This window comes from Podarcis muralis, chromosome 9, assembly GCF_964188315.1.
Source record: "Podarcis muralis chromosome 9, rPodMur119.hap1.1, whole genome shotgun sequence".
Taxonomy (NCBI): Eukaryota; Metazoa; Chordata; class Lepidosauria; order Squamata; family Lacertidae; genus Podarcis; species Podarcis muralis.
The window spans coordinates 4124984-4145635 of record NC_135663.1 but is presented as its reverse complement, the minus strand read 5'-3'; the positions used below and the strand labels follow the sequence as shown (position 1 = coordinate 4145635).

Sequence of the window (20652 nt, the reverse complement as noted above, 5' to 3'; positions counted from 1 at the left end):
GGTATGGAAAGAATCCATATCCTTTTCGGCCACCTGCCTGATATCAACAGGCAGGCACCTATTGCTTACCCAGATGCTTAGAAAATTGATGTGAATTTTAACCTTTTTTTTTTTTTAGTCTTTCGCATCTTTAACTTTTTGAAAGCGTTGCATTATTGTGGTTAATTTTTCCTATTGATGAATTTTATTTTATCTTTTTTGTAGACGGTTTGGGACTTGTTTTTTTTTTTTTGTACGCAATCAAGCATTGTATGCATGCTATGAAATAAAATAAATAAATAAATAAATGCAGGATGTAGAAAAAGCGACTCCTGTGGACGTGATTGAAGCCAACTTCTATGGCGCCATCCTCGCCCGCAGCTACGGGTTTGACGTCCTGGATCTTCATTTCTTCTTCCGCTTTGTGGACCATCTCCGCATTGAAGACGGGGTGCACTGGAACTTCTTGGCGCACCGGTTTATTACCAGATACCTGCTGACCTACATTGCTGATTCCTGGGGAGTCGAGCTTGAGAAGAGGAAGTCCGGCACAGGTGAGCGTGTGGCTCAAGAACAGGTGAAGAGCTGGATGGAAGGCAGAGATTTCAGAAGGTCCGGAAGACTATAGCTGTAAAAGAGTTTTTGAGAAGGAGGATTTGGGGCTTCACTTGCTGCTGCTTCTTCTTTCGCAATCGCTCGTAGCTGTGTAAGACTGTAAAAAGTAAGATTTTTAAAAAGTGAGTCCGTAAGTGACTGTGGAGGCCAGTTCTGGGTTCACACGTCCTTCCACAGTGGGGGCATTGGTTTCCGGGCAGGAGTTGATCATGGTGCGGATTTGCCAAGCATGCCTTCCTCTTAGCACGTTTCTCCCTTGCGTCCTGAGTTTGAGTGTCTTCAAAGTCCATGACCCCTTTGGTAAAGGCTGTTCTCCAACTGGAGCGCTCGCAGGCCAGTGTTTCCCAATTGTCGGTGTTTATACTACATTTTTTAAGGTTTGCCTTGAGAGAGTCTTTAAACCTCTTTCGTTGACCACCAGCATTACACTTTCCATTTTTAAGTTCGGAATAGAGTGGTTGCTTTGGAAGACGATCATCAGGCATCCGCACAACATGACCAGTCCTATTGCTTCAACACTGGTGATCTTTGCTTCTTCCGGTACACTGGCATTATTTCGCCTGTCTTCCCAAGTGATGTGTAAAATTTTTTGGACAAACCAAATTTTTTTGGAATCTTTTGAGGAGTATACTCACTAACAGAGTAGTTAATATGCAAAATTGTGTGTGTGGATTTGGACGTTCTCTTGGAGAAATGCAGCCGCCCCACCAGGGACTCATGAGGGTTGCTTTCGGGAGGTTGTGTGTGAGTGGGTGACCAGGAAGTCCTCCTTTGTGCCCCTTGGGATAATGGCTCTAGAATTGTAGCATTGGAAGGGGACACTTGGGTCATCTAGACCAACCCCGTGCAATGCAGGAGTCCTTTGCCCAAGGTGGGGCTTAGAAACCATGACCTTGAGATTAAGAGAGAAGGAGGGCAAAAAGAGAGGGGCTGCCCCCACCCCATAGAGCCTGCTGTTGGTGCTGAGCTTCTTGCGAAGAACGACAGCTGCGATTTCCCCCTCCCCATCTCCCCAGAATAATGGCCTCTCGCTTTGCAGGGATTGGTTGGAACGGGACTGCAACACATCAGCCAGCTTCCCCTCAGCTGCCCTCCACACCCTCGTTGTTCCGTGACTTCTTCTCAGCTGGTGACGCTGCTATCAGGCAGCTCCGTGTGGACAGAGAAGCCCCTGACAGCTATGGCGCTCCCTATGGCAACAGACCTGTGGCTGGATTCGAATACAATCCCCAGGATCCCTCGGCCCAGCATGGCTGGCTCCTTCCTGCCCACCCGCCATTTGAGCACCACAGCAATCCATACGACGACGGGCTAGGGGGCGGATTGGACTGTCACGACTGTCCACCCGACGATGGACAGCTCACTCCTGACCTTCAGTTCAGTGACCATCGGAATGGTTCCTTCAGCCACAGGGGTGGGATTTGGAACGGCCCCTTTTCCCCAGGTATGTCCCTGCAAACCACCCTTGTCCCTCTGAGATACGTTTAGGAGCCCACTGTTGGGATGCAGCCAAGGAAACGGGGGCCATTTGCAAGCCCCCAGCTGGCTCCAGCCCGCTGGCTGGTAAGCCAGGCGATCTCCTGTCCTTGGCTCAGCATGAAACAGCGACCCACAGCTTCAGAAGCTGGAGCACGCTCTACTCAGCCGAGTAAATAACACTGCGCAAACAGAAGTGGCAGGAGATGGCTGTGAGAGCATATCTACAGGTAGTTCATTCAGCATACATCAGGACAAAGGAAAAACATGTCTTCTCCCTTCATGTCCAAACAAAAGCAATAGCTATAAACACAAACGGCAGTTCCCAGCAAGCTGTGCTGGAGTGTAAACAGACATGTGACATACAACAATCATGTCTGTTCCTCTTTAAGGTGGAACGGAATATTCTAACATCCTCCCCCTTTCCGTGTAACCTGTATCACCTGTGTTTTAACCCAACTGCAACAGCTGTACATAAACCCTAAGTTGTTCGCTGTTAACAACCTTAGACAACAGATCCGCAGGAATTTTGTTTCATGGCATGTAGGTCACCCGAATGAGTCCTTTCTGAATACACTCGCTTGCATGATGTAACTTAATCTGCAAGTACTTGGTTCTTTGCTTGCAACTCTCTGAGTTCAGCAAAGCCAAACACAATCTGTTATCACGATACACCTGGGAAGAGATGTCTCCTTGGAGGGCAGAGGAGGATGGATGAGAAGGGATTTGGCAGCAGCCCCAAAAGGGTGGGGATGAACAAAGGCCAGGGATGGGTGGCAAGAGAGGCTTTGCTTGCTAGGAACGGGGAGGGGGAAAGGGGGAATCTGAAGCAGAAGGACGTCCCACAATTGGGCTCCTCATCAGTTCCTGGGCTTCTGAGCCAGCAGGCTTTTCTCATATGGACTAGGAGCATTGGGGTCCTGTGCAACTGGAGAGGGAGCCAATGTTAGAGGGGAACATAGGAACCTGCCTTGCACAGAGTGCGGCTCAGTGTCGTCAGCTAGAGCTTTGGTTCTCTTTGCGTTCTAACAAGAAACTAACTTCCACTTCTTGAACCAGTTTGTTGTGGACCAATACACAATTATGGGACGCGGGTGGCACTGTGGGTTAAACCACAGAGCCTAGGACTTGCCGATTAGAAGGTCTGTGGTTCAGATCCCCGCGACAGGGTGAGCTCCCATTGCTCAGTCCCTGCTCCTGCCAACCTAGCAGTTCGACAGCACATCAAAGTGCAAGTAAATAGGTATCGCTCTGGCGGGAAGGTAAACGGCGTTTCTGTGCGCTGCTCTGGTTCGCCAGAAGCGGCTTAGTCATGCTGGCCAGAAGACCCGGAAGCTGTACGCCGGCTCCCTCAGCCAATAAAGCGAGATGAGCGCCACAACCCCAGAGTCGGCCACGACTGGACCTAATAGTCAGGGGTCCCTTTACCTTTACCTTTAATACACAACTATCCTTTCTAATTTGCACTTCTCCAAATTTTGGATACAGCTTTCCAAATACTGTGTAGAGAGATGCATTTATCAGGGAAAAAGCTGCGCAAATAAGCATATATTTGTTGGAAAGAATACACAGTTGTACCTCAGAAGTCGAACGGAATCCGTTCCGGAAGTCCATTTGACTTCCGAAATGTTTGGAAACAAAGTCGTGGCTTCTGATTGGTTTCCGATTGCGCGGGCACGCTGGAAACAATAACAGAGGCCACAATGGATGTTCAGTTTCCAAAAAAAGTTCAAAAACCGGAACACTCACCACTTGTTTTCGATCGTCCGGGAGCCAGAACGTTCGACTCCCAAGGCATTCGGGAGCAGAGGTACTACTGTACAGAAATGAGGGAGGGAGAGAGAGAAATTTATATCCTGCCCATCGCTCGGGGCAGCTTAAAACATTAAAACTCAATGATAAAATGCAGTTAAAAAGCTAAAGGACCCCCTGACAGTTAAGTCCAGTCATGAACGACTCTTGAGTTGTGGTGCTCATCTCGCCATACTGGTCAAGGGATCCGACGTTTGTCTGCAGACAATTTTTCCGGGTCATGTGGCCAGCATGACTAAGCCGCTTCTGGCGAACCAGAGCAGCGAATGGAAACGCCGTTTACCTTCCTGCGGTACCTATTTATCTACTTGCATTCGACGTGCTTTTGAACTGCTAGGTTGGCAGAAGCTGGGACCAAACAATGGGAGCTCACCCTGTCCCGGGGATTCGAACCACCGACCTTCCGATTGGCAAGCCCAAGGCTCAGTGGTTTACACCACAGCGCCACCTGCGTCCCATAAGAATACAGTTACCATTCCATAAATATAAGAGAGGAGGTTCAGCAGATAAAGCAAAGACATAAAATAGGAATTCCTTACCTTGAATACTAATATTTTCACCTGCCAGCAAAACAGTAATGGAGGAGGCCAGCTGAGCCTCCTGAGGGCAAAGTAGTCCAGAATCTGGGTGCAACCACTAAAAAGACCCTGCATTCTTCATCAACTGGCCCTCTCTGCATGGGAGAGGAAATGATTTTCTAGGGAATCCTGGATCCAAGCTGTTTAGGGCTGGAAAGGGAACTGTCAGCACTTTGGAGTTGTCCCAAGAACCAGGGTGGATTTGATTTAAATCACTAATCAGTAAGACTTTATTTACATTATTTTTTTTACAGAAAGACTCGTTCTTTATTTACGACCAGATGAAGGTTTCATTTTTGGAATAATAAATTTTCAGAGTAGATTTTACAGTTATATCAAAAATTACTGATTTGGTTATACTATTAGAAATGCATAGACGGATAATTATGAAATTATTGTGAGGTTTAATAAGTTAATTATTGTGAGGTTTAATAAGTTATATTTGGACAACTTTTCTGCTGTGCTTCATTGAAAGGAGAAAAACAATCATTTACTTAAAAACAATTTAAACAATTTATTTAACTAAAACAATAGCATTGTAGCATATGTATCCATGTTTTTTAACAGATGCAGTTAAACGATTAAAAAACTCCAAACGACTTAGACTTAGCACACATGAAAAACTTAAAACAAATCCTTATTTCCTGATGTATAGCCTTTGGACTATAATGTAACTTAAATAGAAAACTATCTTTAGAAAGTTTATTTCTCCAAAAGCATTTGATCTTTAGTTTTTCCATCCAAAGCATTTTATTATTTTTTTAAAATCCGATTTAAATTTTTAAAAATCCTATTTTATTTTTTTAAAAAAACCATTGATTTTTATCTACCCCGCCTAGAACAGAGACTGGTAACCAGTTCAGCTGCTGAAAGTGGTACATACATTTCCTAAGTCTCCAGAGGGCTTCATCCTAAACTCACACAAGATGTCTCAATTGTGCAGCTGATTCTGGGTTTTCCTGCTGCTTTTACTTCCTGTGACCGCTCTGCTACCCCACTCTGACCCCTTTCTCGCTTTCCTCCAGAAACACCCCCCAACGGCTCCCCTATTCCCACAACGGCCGGGCGCTCCAGGCGAGCCAGACGAAGGCGGCGCTCCGAGTTCATACAGTACCGCCCCCACGAGCAACGCGAAAGAGCCCACCCCTACGAAAGGCCGTGGCGGGGGCGCGGCAGAAACTCTTGGCGTCGCCCCCAAAGGTCAAGATACGTCTGGTGACGCCCCTCTCGCTCTTAGCAGGGGCTCCGACAGCCTTGAATGTTCTTCTCTTGCAGGCACCAGCCCAACATATCAGGACTGGGGATGGGGGTGTGTGTGGTTTTTTTTGGGGGGGGGGTTGCCTGTGGGTGTCAAGGGCTTCTGTGCACATAGTGGAAGGACTCGTCACTTGATCTCCAGCCTGCTATTGGACACCCTTTGGTCACATGCTCGCAAGTGGGGGTCAGACCGCCTTTCTGAACCTGGGGTTGCCCCCCACCCAGTCCGGACGCTTCTACTTTTTCACCTCGACTGCCCGTCCCGTGGAAGAAGGGTGTATTCGCAACCAGCTCTGAAAAGCAAGCTCAGTAGTCCAATCTCAGACACACACCAGGCTTTCGAAGATCATTCAGCCCACGTTTTAAAACTCCCCCTCCCAAAGACCCGTGGGAACTGTAGTTCCCCCGCTGACAGACCTACAGGGTGCTTAAACTACAGTTCCCAGAATGTTTTGGGGGAAGTCATGTGCTTCAGAGGTGCGTAGTGGATCTGCCCCTAGTCGTGGGATGCAGGTGATCTATTGCTTTGTTGATACCGGCACAAACCGCCTGGGTTGTTTTGGCCGGGATTTTTAAATTCCCCATGAAATTCATTCCGTCCCGCCCAGGGCGGTAGCGAGGCTGGTTGGAAAGTCTTATTTCCCAAAGCCCCCTGCTATCTCCCGCCCCGTGGAAGGTGGGACAGACTGCCTTTGAAGCAGTGGGGAGTGGGAGCCGAATGTGGCCCTCTGCACGTTCCTATCAGGCCCTCTGGACTTTCCCCAGGGAGTTGAGTTTGGGCTGTACTCCCATTTATCTTTGAGAACGTGGCTGTTTATGGGCATTTTCATTCAGCAAGCAAAAGAAGCCCATTTTCACATTGCACCCGTAGGGTGGGCAGGTGGGTGGGTAGGCAGACGCTGGGTTTGGGGGGGGGCAAAATGTGCCACCTCTTTGCATTTTCCAACCTGCGACGCACATGCCCAGGTGAGCCCCACTTGCGGATCCACAAAGGAAGGACTTTTACTAGAAGTATCTTCATTTCCCCTCCCAGCACAGTTGACTCCGCTTCTTCCTCTACATGGGAACATGACTGTATACAGAAAATAGTCTTTTGCACTAGGGTCTCGGGAGCATGGCCTAGTGGGCAGGTCTCCTGCATAAGCCCCACTAAGATAGACTGAAGCTATGCAAGAACTCGCTCCAGAGACCTTCCCACAGGGTCAGGCAAGCTGCCCGAAATGACTCTTGAGGAGAGAGCTTTTTCAGTCTGAATGTATAATGTTTTCTAAAAGCCTCAAGGTGAGGCAGTGTGTGTTTGTGTATGGGGAATCCTTATCTCCTAACCCAGCTGGGGTCTGTTGGAGTGAAATGTATTACCTGAAAGAACACGTTTTTGAGGAGAAAAAGCTGTTTCGCAAAGACAGCATTTTCCTCTCTGAATGGAAATAATAAAAGTGTGGTTGGTAATCGTCTTTTTGTCTTTCTGTTCAGAGGAGGGCTGTTTGCCCTTGCAGTGAAAATGTCCCCATTTTACAGGTGGAGAACCGAGAGACAGTGTGAAACAAGTTCATGGGAGAAGAGGGACTCAAAAGCCGAGAGTTAAAGTGCCTTTGGGGTGGGAGTTGTTATTACATTTTTTAATGCATCCCATCTTTTTTGCGAGACGGTTCGCACAAATTGAAATGACACGGATGAACTGCAAAAAGCCAAAAACATATAACAAAGACAGACACGGAACCGAGAAATTGTACAAAACAAATGAAATACTGTGAAAACCCCTGAAACGAGAAGTAATAGACAAGAAATATTATCTTATGAAAATAAACTAAATAATAAAAATCAAAAAGTTTAAGGAAAAAATTAGAAAAACCTAAAATTGAACAAAGCCTTAGCGGGATGCCGGCTACAAACCTCACTAAACTATTCAGTTTCCTCAGAAGGAAATAGAAAAATCATAAACCTTAAATCACCAAAATTCAGAAAAAGTGGGTAGAACTCCCAAAAATTCTGAAGTATTATAATCCTAGCTCGACCTAGGTGAAGCAAAGTGCAGTAATAAAAGATTAAGTTTTTAAGTAATAAAGGATTCAGTTTGGGAGCCACCACCGAGAAGGCCCTCTCCTGCGTCCCCACCATTGCATTTGCTTAGGGGGGAGTGAAAGGGCGGAGCGAAAGGATTAAGGTACAGTTTCTAATACTGAATTTACAAAAAAGGTTTGAAAACCTAAATGGCAAGTTTTTGACAAAGCCCAACTTAAAGAAAGCAAAGCACAGTAATAAAGAGTTGAGGACTCAGCTCTGAAAATTCTGGTGTTGCCTTTACAAAAAGGTTTAAAAAACCTAAATGGCACAAATTCAAAGAAAGGAATACAAGATAAGCTGTTTTAGATTTTAAACAAATTCAAGAACAGAGCTGAAATATTCCCATGGTCTAGATGTTACCGCTGATGTTGAAAGACTGATACTGGGTGTTTCCAAGCACAGGTTTATATACTATAGGGTGAATTTTTTTTAAAAGGGACAAGCCATCTTATTCAAACAATGGGCGGGATTGTTAGGGTCTGTAAAAATAGATGAATTAAAACAATGTAAAATACAGATCTCTTAAAAGTGCAGATAACCCCCCCGCCCCATTAATAGCCCTTTGATTTAAAACAACAACAACAGTCAGTTCCCCAAAGCTTGTTGGAACAAGAAAGTCTCCACCTGCCAGTGGAAGGACAATATGGAGGGAGCCAGTCTAGGTTCTCTAGGGAGGAAATTCTAAAGTTTGGGAGCCACCACCGAGAAGGCCCTCTCCTGTGCCCCCACCATTGCATTTGCATAGGGGAGAGTGAAAGGGCGGAGCAAAAAGTGGGTGGCACACAGACACAACTGTTCACACAAGCACCCGCCCTCTTGCCCCCTTCCTTCATCCATCTTCCACCCAATCTCCAGGCTTGTGGCCGTTGTGAGCCAACCGGAGGAAGTGGAGGCCCTGCGTGGCGTTAACTTGCCAGCGTGGGACCTGAAGTCTATTTTCTACAGAGTAGCTCAAGCCTGGGGGGGCCCTGCACTGCTTCCCCCATTCAAGGAAGACCAGACATGGAGAAGGGTTTCCGTGCCAGAGCATGGCCAGGGAAGGACCCTTGTGCCTTAACACTGGCTTACTACCAGAGTGTCCCAGGTAAAATCCCTGGCAGCGTCGCCAGCTAAAAATGATCTTGTAGCAGGCTGCATGAGGAACCCCCTTTTGGAAGTGTGCCAGCCCCAACATGCCAGCTAGAATGGGCTGCTGGCTGGGTCCTGCCTCACACCAGGTTGCCCCATCAAATTGTGCAGAGAGCCAGACAGGCAGTCTGCATTTGGGTTTAACTCATCTGGTCGTCCCCCCCTCCTCTGTTCAAAATCTCCTTCCAAGAATCCTACACTGGAGCATAGCTCTCAACTTACAGATTTGAAAATAAGGGACCAGCAGCCTCGAAAATAAGGGATCAGCAGCCAAAATAAGGGATTTTCCAAGCACAGGTATGTTCAACTTCTGAGCCCCTCCGAGCCAAAGGCAGAAAGCGCAGCCAGCAGCCAAACGAAGCCTCAAGCGGTGGTTCCCACAGCGCAGCAAACCCGGCAAAGGGGATGCAGCAAGGGAAACCACCGTCACCTCTCCGCTGGGAAGCGCTGAGCAAAGGCGAGTCCCCAGGCAACGCGGCCGATTTGATCGGCACAAGGCATGCAAGCTCCACCCCCCAGTCGTTCTTAGACTCCTTATTGGGTGAGCAACGCAATCAAGCAACACAGTTGGAGCCTCCCTCCTCCCTGGCCGGCAGGGAGGGAGGGAGGGAGAGGAGCTGCTTCCTTTGAAACCGGGGAAATTTAAGGGACATCATCAATAAGGGACAGCAGCGGGACACGGCACTGGCATAAGGGACTGTCCCACCAAATAAGGGACGGTTGACAGCTATGCACTGGAGGCCTCCAGAGACTCATGGGCAAGCAGGACTTTTTTCAGTTTTTTCAGTTTGGCCTGCTTTTTTCAGTTTTCTAAAAATCGATTTGAACAAAGAATAGAGGAGAAAAACAGAAGGCAGGTGGGGAGTTTAGAGGGGGGCGGAACTTACCAGCCAGGTTAAAAATACTGTAACCATCAACACCCCACCTTAATTGAAACTTACACATTGGTGTAAAGCAGGGGTAGGCAACCTAAGGCCCGGGAGCAGGATGCGGCCCAATCGCCTTCTCAATCCGCACCGCGGACGGTCTAGGAATCAGTGTGTTTTTACATGAGTAGAATGTGCCCTTTTATTTAAAATGCATCTCTGGGTTATTTGTGGGGCATAGAAATTCGTTCATCCCCACCCCCCAAAATATAGTCTGGCCCACCACTGAGGGACAGTGGGCCAGCCCCCTGCTGGAAAAGGTTGCTGACCCCTGGTGTAAAGCGTCCAAGTTGGTATCCACATGAGATTGCATTTATAAGAAACATGTTCAAACGAAATTCCTGCATTGTACGGGGTTGGACTAGATGACCCTCAGGGTCCCTTCCAACTCTACAAGCCCTTTATGGCTTAGGCCCCTCGTATCTACGGGACTGCCTCTCCTGGTCTGCCCCGCAGAGGACCTTCAGGTCCATGAATAACTATAGTTTAGAGGTCCCGGGCCCTAAGGAAGTCAGATTATCCTCCACCAGGGCCAGGGCCTTCTCAGTGATTGCTCTGACCTGGTGGAATGCTCTGTTCCATGAAACTAGGTCCCTTCAGGATTTAACCTCCTTCCGCAGGGCTTGTAAGACAGAGCTATTCCGCCTGGCCTTTAATTTGAATTCAGCCTGATCTTTTATTCCCCTTCCTTCCCTCCCCCTCCCCCTTTTATGAAGATTACCCGCTCTGGGATCCCACAGCTAATCCTCCCCTCATCTCCTCGCTGGCCCAAATAGGACTAATTTAGCCAGCTAGACCTGGTGATCATCTAATGTTTATTAGATGGATTTCCTCCCCAATTGATTTTGAATTCTGAATTTATTGTTATTCACATTTTATACTGTATTTCATGCTGCTTTTGTTTCATCAATTAAGTGTTTAAAATTTGTTGTTAGTCGCCCTGAGCCTGGTTTTCTGAACCGGGAAGGGCGGGGTACAGTGGTGCCTCGCAAGATGAAATTAATTCGTTCCGCAAGTCTCTTCGTCTTGCGAGTTTTTCGTCTTGCGATGCACGGTTTCCCATAGGAATGCATTGAAAATCAATTAATGCGTTCCTATGGAAACCGCCTTCAGACCAGGTCCGGGGACAGTCTGTCACCCGACCTCTTCTGAAGGCTGGGGGGGGGGGGGAGGAACAAGGGCTTTTCTTCCCACCCCCAGCATTTTAAAAAACCCCGGGACAGCGGAGGACTTCTCCGCTGTCCGGGGCGATCTTAAAATGCTGGCGGGCGGCATTTTAAAATCGCCCCGGGACAGCGGAGGACTTCTCCGCTGTCCGGGGCGATTTAAAAGCCCCTGGGAAGGCAGGCAGGGGGGACAAAGACTTTTGCCCCCCACCAGCCTTCAGAAGAGGTCCAGGACCTCTTCTGAAGGCGGGCGGGGGGCGAAAGTCTTTGCTCCCCCCCGCCTGCCTTCAAAAGCCGTCCGGGACAGCGGAGAAACGCACTGCCTTTCTCCGCTCTCCCGGGAAGGCAGGCAGGGGGGAGCAAAGACTTTCGCCCCCCGCCCGCCTTCAGAAGAGGTCCATCTTCTGAAGGCGGGCGGGGGGCGAAAGTCTTTGCTCCCCCCCCCCCGCCTTCAAAAGCTGTCCTGGACAGGCTTCGCGGACCTCTCCGCAAGCAGCGGGAGCGCTCCCGCTGTTTGCAGAGAGTTGCCAGCATGCCGAAGCCTGCGCGCGCTGAGATCAGCGCGCCCAGGCTTCGCGGCCCCGCCGCCCGGCTTCGGAGCATCGTTCCGAAGCCGGGCGGCGGGGGGAGGTGTTCCCGCCCCTCCGCCAGGCTTTGGAGGAGCCTTCCGAAACCCGGCGGCGGCGGTAGGAGGTGTCCCCGCCCCACCGCCAGCCTTCGGAGGAGGTCCGAGGACAGTGGGGAAGACGCGCTGTGCTTCCCCGCTGTCCCGGAGATTTCCCTATGGGCTGTCGTCTTGCGAAGGAAGCCCATAGGGAAATTCGTTTTGCGAAGCGCCTCCAAAACGGAAAACCCTTTCGTCTAGCGGGTTTTCCGTCTTGAAAGGCGTTCGTCTTGCGGGGCACCACTGTATAAGTAAAATTATTATTATTATTATTATTATTATTATTATTATTATTATTATTATTATTATCAGGAAGGGCAGTAAGGTCTTCTGACCATTGCACAGCCGGTGGGGTGTTTCTCCTTCCAGGCTTGAGGTCTCTTAGCAACCTTAAGGGCTTGCAAAACACATTTTGGTTGTGGAATTCATGACCTGTGATGAAGATGATAACTTTCATTTTGCTCTTCCTGCAGGCCTGCAGCTCAGGCTAATGGGTGGCTTAATTGGGAAGGGAAGAGGAGAAGGATCTCTGACGAGGTTTTAACTTAGCTGCTAGCTGAGAAGAGAATCCAGCTCTGGTTAAGCGAGGTCAATGCAGCTTCAATAATAATAATAATAATAATAATAATAATAATAATAATAATAATAATAATAATTTGTTATTTATACCCCGCCCATCTGGCTGAGTTTCCCCAGCCACTCTGGGCGGCTCCCAATCGAGTGTTAAAAACAATACAGCATTAAATATTTAAAACTTCCCTAAACAGGGCTGCCTTCAGATGTCTTTTAAAAATAGGATAGCTGCTTATTTCCTTCACATCTGAAGAGAGGGCGTTCCACAGGGCGGGTGCCACCACCGAGAAGGCCCTCTGTCTGGTTCCCGTAAACCTCACTTCTCACAATGAGGGAACCACCAGAAGGTCCTTGGAGTTGGATCTCAGTGTCCGGGCAGAACGATGGGGGTGGAGGCACTCCTTCAGGTATACAGTACCAAGCGCCGGCCTTGACTCTGAAAAGAGCAAACTGAGCAACTGGGAGTTAATACTTTATTAGCAAAAATGGGATCTGCGCAGGAGTGTCAGACCTAATGAGCACAGCAACTCATCTCCAGCAGCTCCTGACCCCATGAAGCAGTTGCTGAGACTGAAGGTCCTGACTTCCCCACGGCTGCCTAAGTTTCTTCCTCTCCAGGGTATTTTCCAAGCAATCGAAGACTGCGTCTGCACATTGCCCACTTCTCAACCCTTTTCATACCTCTCCTAGGAGACCAGTGGGGAGGGGAGCTGGTCTCAGAAGGAGGGGGAGACACCTGCGGCTCTGCCCCATCTCTGCCTCTTGGCCTCCTTCCTCCCCTGGCCTGCTTCAGCTTCTGCCACTGAGTCTGGTCTTCTCTCTGCCACAGACTCTCCCCGCTCACTAAGCCCTGTTGCTTCCTCAGCTTCCGACACCTCCTCTTCCTCCCATCTTCTCCCTCTGACCACTTACGGTCTTCCCATTGCCAATCCCTGGGCTCTGAGCCCTCTTCCCTTGGGGGTCCCCCGGCTGGTTCCTCCCACTATTCCTCTGCGTCCAACTGGTCCACGAAATACGTCAGTTTGAGTCTCATATCTACATGGTGCCTAGGGAACAACTTGCACCTTAATATCAGCAAGACAAAGGAGATGGTGTTGGACTTTCGGAGGAAGAGAGGAGAACTAGCCCTGCTGTACATCGGGGAGGGCTGTGTGGAGAGAGTCTCTTCCTTTCAATTCCTAGGAGTTTACCTCAGTGAAGCCCTTACTTGGAAAATCAATACAACCCAGGTGGTTAAGAAAGCCCAACAGAGACTCCATCTCCTCAGAGTATTGCGGAAGAACGATGTCAATCAACATTTGATGATCTCCTTCTACCAGTCAACAGTAGAAAGTGTCCTTTCATACTGCGTCACAGTGTGGTACGCTGGTTTGACATCAGCGGATAGGCCGTGCCTACAGAGGGTGGTGAATACAGCACAAGATATTATGGGCTGTCCCGTGAATCCACTGGATGAAATAGTGGAAGAACGTTGCCTCAGGAGAGTAAGGAAAATTCTCAGGGATGATTCACACCCTGGCCGGCACTTTCTTAATCTCCTGCCCTCGGGCAGAAGATATAGAAGCATGATTAGTCGCACCAACAGGGTAAAGAACAGCTTCTATCCGTGGGCTGTTAGGCTGCTGAATGAAAAGATAACAACAGGGCAACTGACTTTGGGGTTTGGTGTGTGTGTGTGTCAGTAAACGAGGGGAATTAAGACTAAGAGAGCTGAGTGGGGGGTGCTTGTGTAATCTCACTGTATACAAGTTGTACAAGTGACAATAAAGTATTTGATTTCATTTCCCCAGTCATCAGTTCTCGGCATATCCAGTTTGCACATTCATTCATTTATTGTGAAAGTCCTCTTGAAAATTCACATTCTGTTGCGAATCTCACCCTAATGTACACATTTTTGGCAAAGCAAAATCGAAGGCATTTCTGCACAGTTTTCTTCAGTGCTATTCTTGAAAAAGAGGTGCTGGAACTCACCAGGAACTCTTGTTCTCTTGTAATGGAAATGGTATCCAGCTGAGAGGTGCCAAAGCTGAGTTCTGGTGAGTTCCAGCTGAGAAAAATCCCTGGTTATTTTCGCTAACAGTTGCTAGTATGTGCATGTTTGGCAAATCAGTGCACGTTAGGTGGGCTCACTTTTAAGGCTCATCGGATCAACTTTCTTTCTCCCTCCTCCCTAGCTGACATCTGTCTGCAAACAGGCCACAATCTCTTCCTTCCTTCCTCTGGTCCCCAGGTTGCTGGTGTCAATGAGATCCTCCGATCTCGTAGTGGTAGATGTAGATGTAGAACCTCAGCAGCTTACAGAGGATGGTGGGGCATATCTCTTTGACTTTGCGGAAGCCCATGCCCTCGTACGTCCGATGGGCCGCCACCTGTGCCATGGAGGTGCCCAGAACCACCTCCTTGTACCCGTGCTCCTGGGCGAAGAGGAGAACCGTCCTGGTGAGAGCCTTGCCAAGCCCGTGGCCCCGGTGCGCCTTTGCCACAGACATGCGCTTCAGCTCCAGTGCCCTGCCGCGCAGGGATGGGTTTTCTGGGTGGGTGGCGGCGACGATGCCCGCCACTTCGCCTCCGACCTCCGCCACCCAGAAGCTGCAGTCTTTGGGCACCAGGTAGGTCTGGTGGATGTCCTTCATGTCTGTGGCGAGGGCCTCGTGAACGTAGTCCGCCCAGAGGCGCTTTGTGAATATCCAGCCCACGGCCAACAGGGCAGCCACGGCACCGAGGGAAAGGAGAAGGGAAGAGGTGCCCAGGTAGGTTGTGAGGAGCGCACCCAGGAGCAACAGGTGGGTCTGGGGGCAAGAGAGAACATGCCGGAAACCTGCAGGAGCATGTTCGTTGATCCCCCGGGAGAATATCGTGCGGGCGGCTTCGTAGTCCTGATCTTCATACCTGCGAATGTGGTACTCGCCCATCTTGAATTTGCCTTCCTCGTCTCCCTGGAAAACAGAACAAACGGCTTGTCGGATTTCCTGGGGTGGGACTAATTGCTCGTTTCAAGCGGCTTGGGGGAGCCTCTAAATTGGCAGCCCCTCTTGGGGGCAGTGGGACTACTGTAATTCGCTCTCCACGGGGCTGCCCTTGAAGCTGTCCCAGAAACTCCAGCGGGTGCAGAATGCTGCAGCGAGGCTCCTCATGGGGTCCCTGCCATGGGAGCATATTCACCCAGTGCTTTTCCAGCTGCACTGGCTCCCGGTGGAGTCCAGGGTAAGGTTTAAGGTGCTGGTTTTGACCTTTAGAGCCCTCCACGGCCTTGGACCCTCGTACCTACAGGACCGCCTCTCCTGGTAAGCCCCATGGAGGACCTTAAGGTCCATAAATAGCAACACCCTAGAGGTCCCGGGCCCTAAGGAAATCAGACTAGTGTCAACCAGAGGCAGGGCCTTTTCAACACTGGCCCTGGCCTGGTGGAACTCTCTGTCTCATGAGACCAGGGCCCTGCAGGATCTGATTTCTTTCCGCAGGGCCTGTAAGACAGAGTTGTTCTGCCTGGCCTTTGGCTTGGAATCCACTTGATCCCCTCCCCTCCCCCTCTTTCCTTTTTCCTTTCTCCTTCTGTGATGGAACTCCTATTTGGGGACTTCCCTGGCTTTTTTCTGGCCCACGTAGGACCAGTCTGGATAGTTGGCCTTGGTGAAGATTTGATGTTTTCATCCCCAAAAAGTTTTTGATTTCAGTTTCTACGGAAATGAGGCTGCATTTTAATGTTGTGCTTTAATCTTGTTTGTAAGTTGTATTTTAATCAATACTTTTTATACTTGGTGTTTGCCGTCTTGGCTGGGGAGGGTGGGGTAGAAATAAAATTTATTTTTATACTTATTTATATTATTATTATTATTATTATTATTAGTAGTAGTAGTAGTAGTAGTAGTAGTATTAACCACCTAGGGGGGCAGAAAGAGACAAGGGGGATGTTGGAGGCATAAATTACTGTTTTCAATTGTATTTTATTAAGTTTCAACATTTTTAGCACAAACGGTCATAACACAATTTCGTCTTTTATTTTTGTCGACTTCCCACGCCTTTTCCCAGAGTTGTTTCTGCCCTTCTGCTGCACCGTATTTTCAATCTACTGAATCATAACCACAATTTTATAATCTAATTACCGTACTTCTGTTGCTCATAGCTCAAATCCTGCTCACGAGTTCATTGTACTATTATTATTCTTTAAAATAGTCTGAAAAAGCATTCAATTCTTCCATAAAACACTCATCATTAGATTCTCTTAATTTTGCTGTTAATTTTGCTAGTTCTATATATCTTACTTATCCATTTTGGTTGGAACTTTGTTCCATTTCTGCACGTATAAAATCCTAGCTGCTGTTACATACATAAATAAATAAATAACTTCAACATTTTTATTTTGATGGGGGGGGGTAATTCTGCCTCTATAATCCCTAACAGAAATGCTTTGGGCTTTTTTGATAAACTCATTTTAAACATCTTTTTTATCTTGTCATGTATCATGGAGGCATAAATGACTATCAGACTTTGAAAAGCTGGCATCCCTGGATCAAGTTCATCAGTTTTGTTGAATTAATTAAACTAATGAGCTTCAATTGGATTTTGAACAAAGGAAGGGTTGCCATATTTCAAAAAGTGAAAAAATCCGGACGCAAGAGTTGTTGAGCTATATATATTTTTTTTGCCCGAAGTTTAAATGAACTTCAAAAAATTGGCAGCAAATATGACACTGCATTGTCATACATCTGGATTTCCCTGGACATTTAACTGATTTCTGCCCAGACACTGCTTCTGATTGCAGTATTCCGTGTATGTACGGGAAATTCTGGATGTATCACAACCCTAACAAAGGTGCAATTAGCTGTGACAGCTTTGAACTTTATTGGGTTATTCTCTTTCTTAGTGGGTCGTGCAAGCCGCTATTCTGAAAAATGCTTTTGACAGGGTCGGGTGGGAGGCCACTGGGAGTGGGTTTTGGTATTCCCAGATACATTGGGAAGCACGGCTCTAAAGCCAGATATCTAAAGGACAGCACACTCCTCCATCATCACCCAAAACAGACAGATGCCAACAGGACAGTCTATTCCTGGAGTGGGTAGACCTTTGGGGGCTTAGGACCACCATGACCCATGTCAAACTCTTGAGCGGGGGCAGGTTCATGTCAAAGTAGCCCAAGTGATGAGCAAAACTGGGTAGGGCAATAACTCCAGTTCTTAAAGTTGCTTTGCAAAAGACCTTCCAATCACCTCCAGTATTTTAAATCCCTTAAAAGAAAACGGGGGGGGGGGGGAGGACCCACACATTTTGGGTGGTGTCACAAAACTCATTTTTTACGGATACATTTTTGTGAGGGGGAGACCGCTAAAAAGTTTTTGGTGGGGTAGCAGTCGGAGCCTGACCCCCCTCCCTAAAAGCAAACTATTACCATATTTTTTGCCCTATAGGACGCACTTTTTCCCCTCCAAAAATGAAGGGGAAATGTGTGTGCGTCCTATGGGGTGAATGCAGGCTTTTGCTGAAGCCTGGAGAGCGAGAGGGGTCGGTGCGCACTGACCCCTCTCACTCTCCATGCTTCAGGAGAGCCCCACCGCCAGCCCCACAAGGTCGGGGGACAGCGGGGAGGCGCAGCACGCCTTTCCCACTGTCCCCCGACTTGGTTAGAAGGCTGGCGGGGGGGAGAAGCCTGCTCCTCCCCGTCGCCAGCCCAGCAAACTCGGGGGACAGCGGGAGGCGCAGCGCGCCTTTCCCGCTGTCCCCCGACTTGGTTAGAAGGCTGGCGGAGGGCTTCCCCCTCCCCCAGCCCCGCAAGCTCCCAGAGCGATGCCAAAGCTGCAGGCAGCTACGGCATCGCTCTGGGTCCCGTTCTGGGGGCTGGGGGAGGGGGAAGCTCGGGCTTCCCCAGCCCCGCGCCTGGGGGAAAAAATATTTCCCCCCCCTTTATTCCCCCCCCCCCAAATCTAGGTGCATCCTATAGGGTGAAAAATACGTAATTTTAAAATAGATGATGATGATGATTATTATTATTATTTGAAATGGAAACAAACTGGAGGTGCTTTGAGAGCGGTCAGCAAGAAACCTTTTGACACAGCCCAGAAGGACACCCAGAGGAGCAGTTGGTTAAATATTAAACTTTATTTATTGGCAGGGGGAGTACCCAAAGTAAACTGTTGGTGGTATGCAAGTCAAGAAACTAAAATGGGTAGGGACACCCTTCCCCCCCCCTTCATCCCCATCAAGATCAGTTAACTCTTGCATTCCACTGCAGCAACAAGACTTTGCCCCCCACGCTCCCCCCTCCCCCATTTGCCAGGATTAGGCTGGGCGGCTCTGAGTCCTCTTGTGGTTGGTTTATTGCTGGGTCATTTGCAATTCCAGAGGCTTTACCCCTTTTGTGCAGTGGAGGCCAGGCTGTGCTGCAGCCAAGTTTCTCTCGCTTGGGATGCCGCAGGCATGAAACAATGGACCCTAAGCATGCAAAGCGCGTCTCTGGTCACTGTATTGCATTTATATCTCGCCTTTTTAATAGGAGACTCGGGATTTGAACCTGAGGCCGCCTCAGGGTTTCCTCCTCCTCCAACGCGCATCTGGTTGGCCACCTAGGATGCTGGCCTCGGTGGGATGCTGGCCCATAGCTGTCAACTTTCAGATTTGAAAATAAGGGACCAGCAGCCTCGAAAATAGAGGGACACGGGTGGCGCTGTGGGTTAAACCACAGAGCCTAGGACTTGCCAATCAGAAGGTCGGCGGTTCGAATCCCCGCGACAGGGTGAGCTCCCGTTGCTCGGTCCCTGCTCCTGCCAACCCAGCAGTTCGAAAGCACAAAAAGTGCAAGTAGATAAATAGGTACTGCTCCGGTGGGAAGGTAAACGGCGTTTCCGTGTGCGGCTTAGTCCTGCTGGCCACATGACCCGGAAGCTGTACGCCGGCTCCCTTGGCCAATAAAGTGAGATGAGCACCGCAACCCCAGAGTCGGTCACAACTGGACCTAACGGTCAGCAGTCCCTTTACCTTTAGCCTCAAAAATAAGGGATCAGCAGCCTCACCTGTCCCGGGGACAGTCTACCAGATATGTAACAATCCGGCATAGAGGGAAGCAGTGGGAAACGGCGCAGGAATAAGGGAATTTCCTGCAAAAATGTGCTGGCCTGGTCCAGCAGGCTTTGATTATGTGGAACACTCTCAGCCCTGATACCGCCAGTGCACACCTCCCTCCCTCTCTCTCTCTCTCTCTCTCTCTTACCTGCTGCCAGGTGTGTGAGCAGTCCTGTTCGCAGGACCTCCAATCCGCCTTCTCCCTTCTCCCTTAACCTGGCTGCAGCTTGGTTTTGCAAGCTGGGCAGCTGCCAGTGAGCGATTCTCCTCCTCCTCCTCCTCCTCCGGGAGCAGCCAACCAGAAAGCAGGCTGCACGCAAGCTCAAGGCAGAGATCCAGCCTGCTCCTCCCTCCAGGCAAGCAGGGATCCTTCCCCACACATCAGCCCCTGCAGGGTGCTCTTATGCCAGATCCCACCCACTGCACGCATCACAGCCTCCCTGCCACCATTGCAATCAGTGAGAAGGGCAGCTGAGCAGCAAAGCTGACACGTTTTTAAGAGGATGTGGAAGTTCCTCCCTTGAAGCTTTTAAGGAGGAAAAAGCCCATCTGGGTGCCTTCGTTTGCTCAAAGCTCACAGAGGTCTGCACTGGTGGTCTATCTGCTTGCTACCTGGCCAAGCTCAAGGTGTTACAACTGTTGCAGGAATTTATGTACAGGTTGGGGAGGGGGGTTTGCCCCTCCAGCAGATATCATGCACATGCAGCCCACTACCAAAATCAGCACAATCGCTTTTGTGACTTTTGTGATTTGTCCCCACAAAACACTTCATCACAGTTTATTCCTATCTATTCAAAGGGCCTTTGCTGCATGATACCAAATGTAAGAATTCACTGATCAATGTATCCATGTACGGGCTCACAGGGAAAACTTCAGAAATTAATATAGACATGTGAGCTCAGCTCCTCAGCAGCCCCTCTGCCTGAGTGATAATCCCTGGCATCCTGATACCTGAGTGCCAGACAGGTAGCCATTCCAGAAATAACAAACCCAGATGAAGACAAAAGGGTGTGATTAACTTGGCTGGGAAACAGGGAAATGTAAATCTCTCTTTTGTTACACTTGATGGGTGTTTGGTGGAGGGAGAGGGAAACCATGGGGCAGGGTCCAGGATGCTCAGATTCCGGCCACCAGACCTCCCCTTTCATGATGTAACCATTATGTATTAGTGATGTAGTTTGGGGTGTGTAACATGGGGATTATCAGCTAATAAAAGTTTGGGGGCTCTTTTGTTGGGGGCTTCCATCTTGTTCTACCTTGTGGCAGGTGGGAGTCCTGTCGTGACAGTCTTCAATAAAGACCAAGCCTACTGGCTGCTGTTTTGCTCTGGTATTCCTGGCTGGTGTCCTTGTTTTTTGTCC

General features: G+C 49.0%; 2 protein-coding genes across 5 annotated transcripts in view; one reads left to right on the top strand and one right to left on the bottom strand.

Annotated features, from left to right (window-relative positions):
* LOC114604325 (PC-esterase domain-containing protein 1B-like) overlaps window positions 1–7166 on the top strand; it is a 40069-nt gene extending 32903 nt beyond the window's left edge. For all 4 annotated transcript variants that reach the window (XM_028744359.2, XM_028744360.2, XM_077933712.1 and 1 more), the window contains exons 6-8: window positions 293–533; window positions 1634–2038; window positions 5486–7166. In XM_028744359.2, coding sequence (XP_028600192.2) covers window positions 293–533; window positions 1634–2038; window positions 5486–5679 — 840 coding nt within the window. In that variant the 3' untranslated portion in view covers window positions 5680–7166. The remainder of the gene's footprint in view (window positions 1–292; window positions 534–1633; window positions 2039–5485) is intronic.
* A 5528-nt stretch (window positions 7167–12694) lies between these two features.
* NAT8 (N-acetyltransferase 8 (putative)) lies at window positions 12695–19640 on the bottom strand. The gene is made up of 2 exons (XM_028744868.2): window positions 19440–19640; window positions 12695–15174 (listed from the first exon to the last, which is right to left on the bottom strand). The coding sequence occupies exon 2, from the start codon at window positions 15148–15150 to the stop codon at window positions 14479–14481; it is 672 nt and encodes a 223-aa protein (XP_028600701.2). The 5' UTR covers window positions 15151–15174; window positions 19440–19640; the 3' UTR covers window positions 12695–14478.
* Window positions 19641–20652: the final 1012 nt, after the last annotated feature.

Excerpts from the sequence above, each read along its gene's own strand:
- NAT8 (XM_028744868.2), bottom strand. The coding sequence starts at position 15,150 with ATGGGCGAGTACCACATTCGCAGGTATGAAGATCAGGACTACGAAGCC.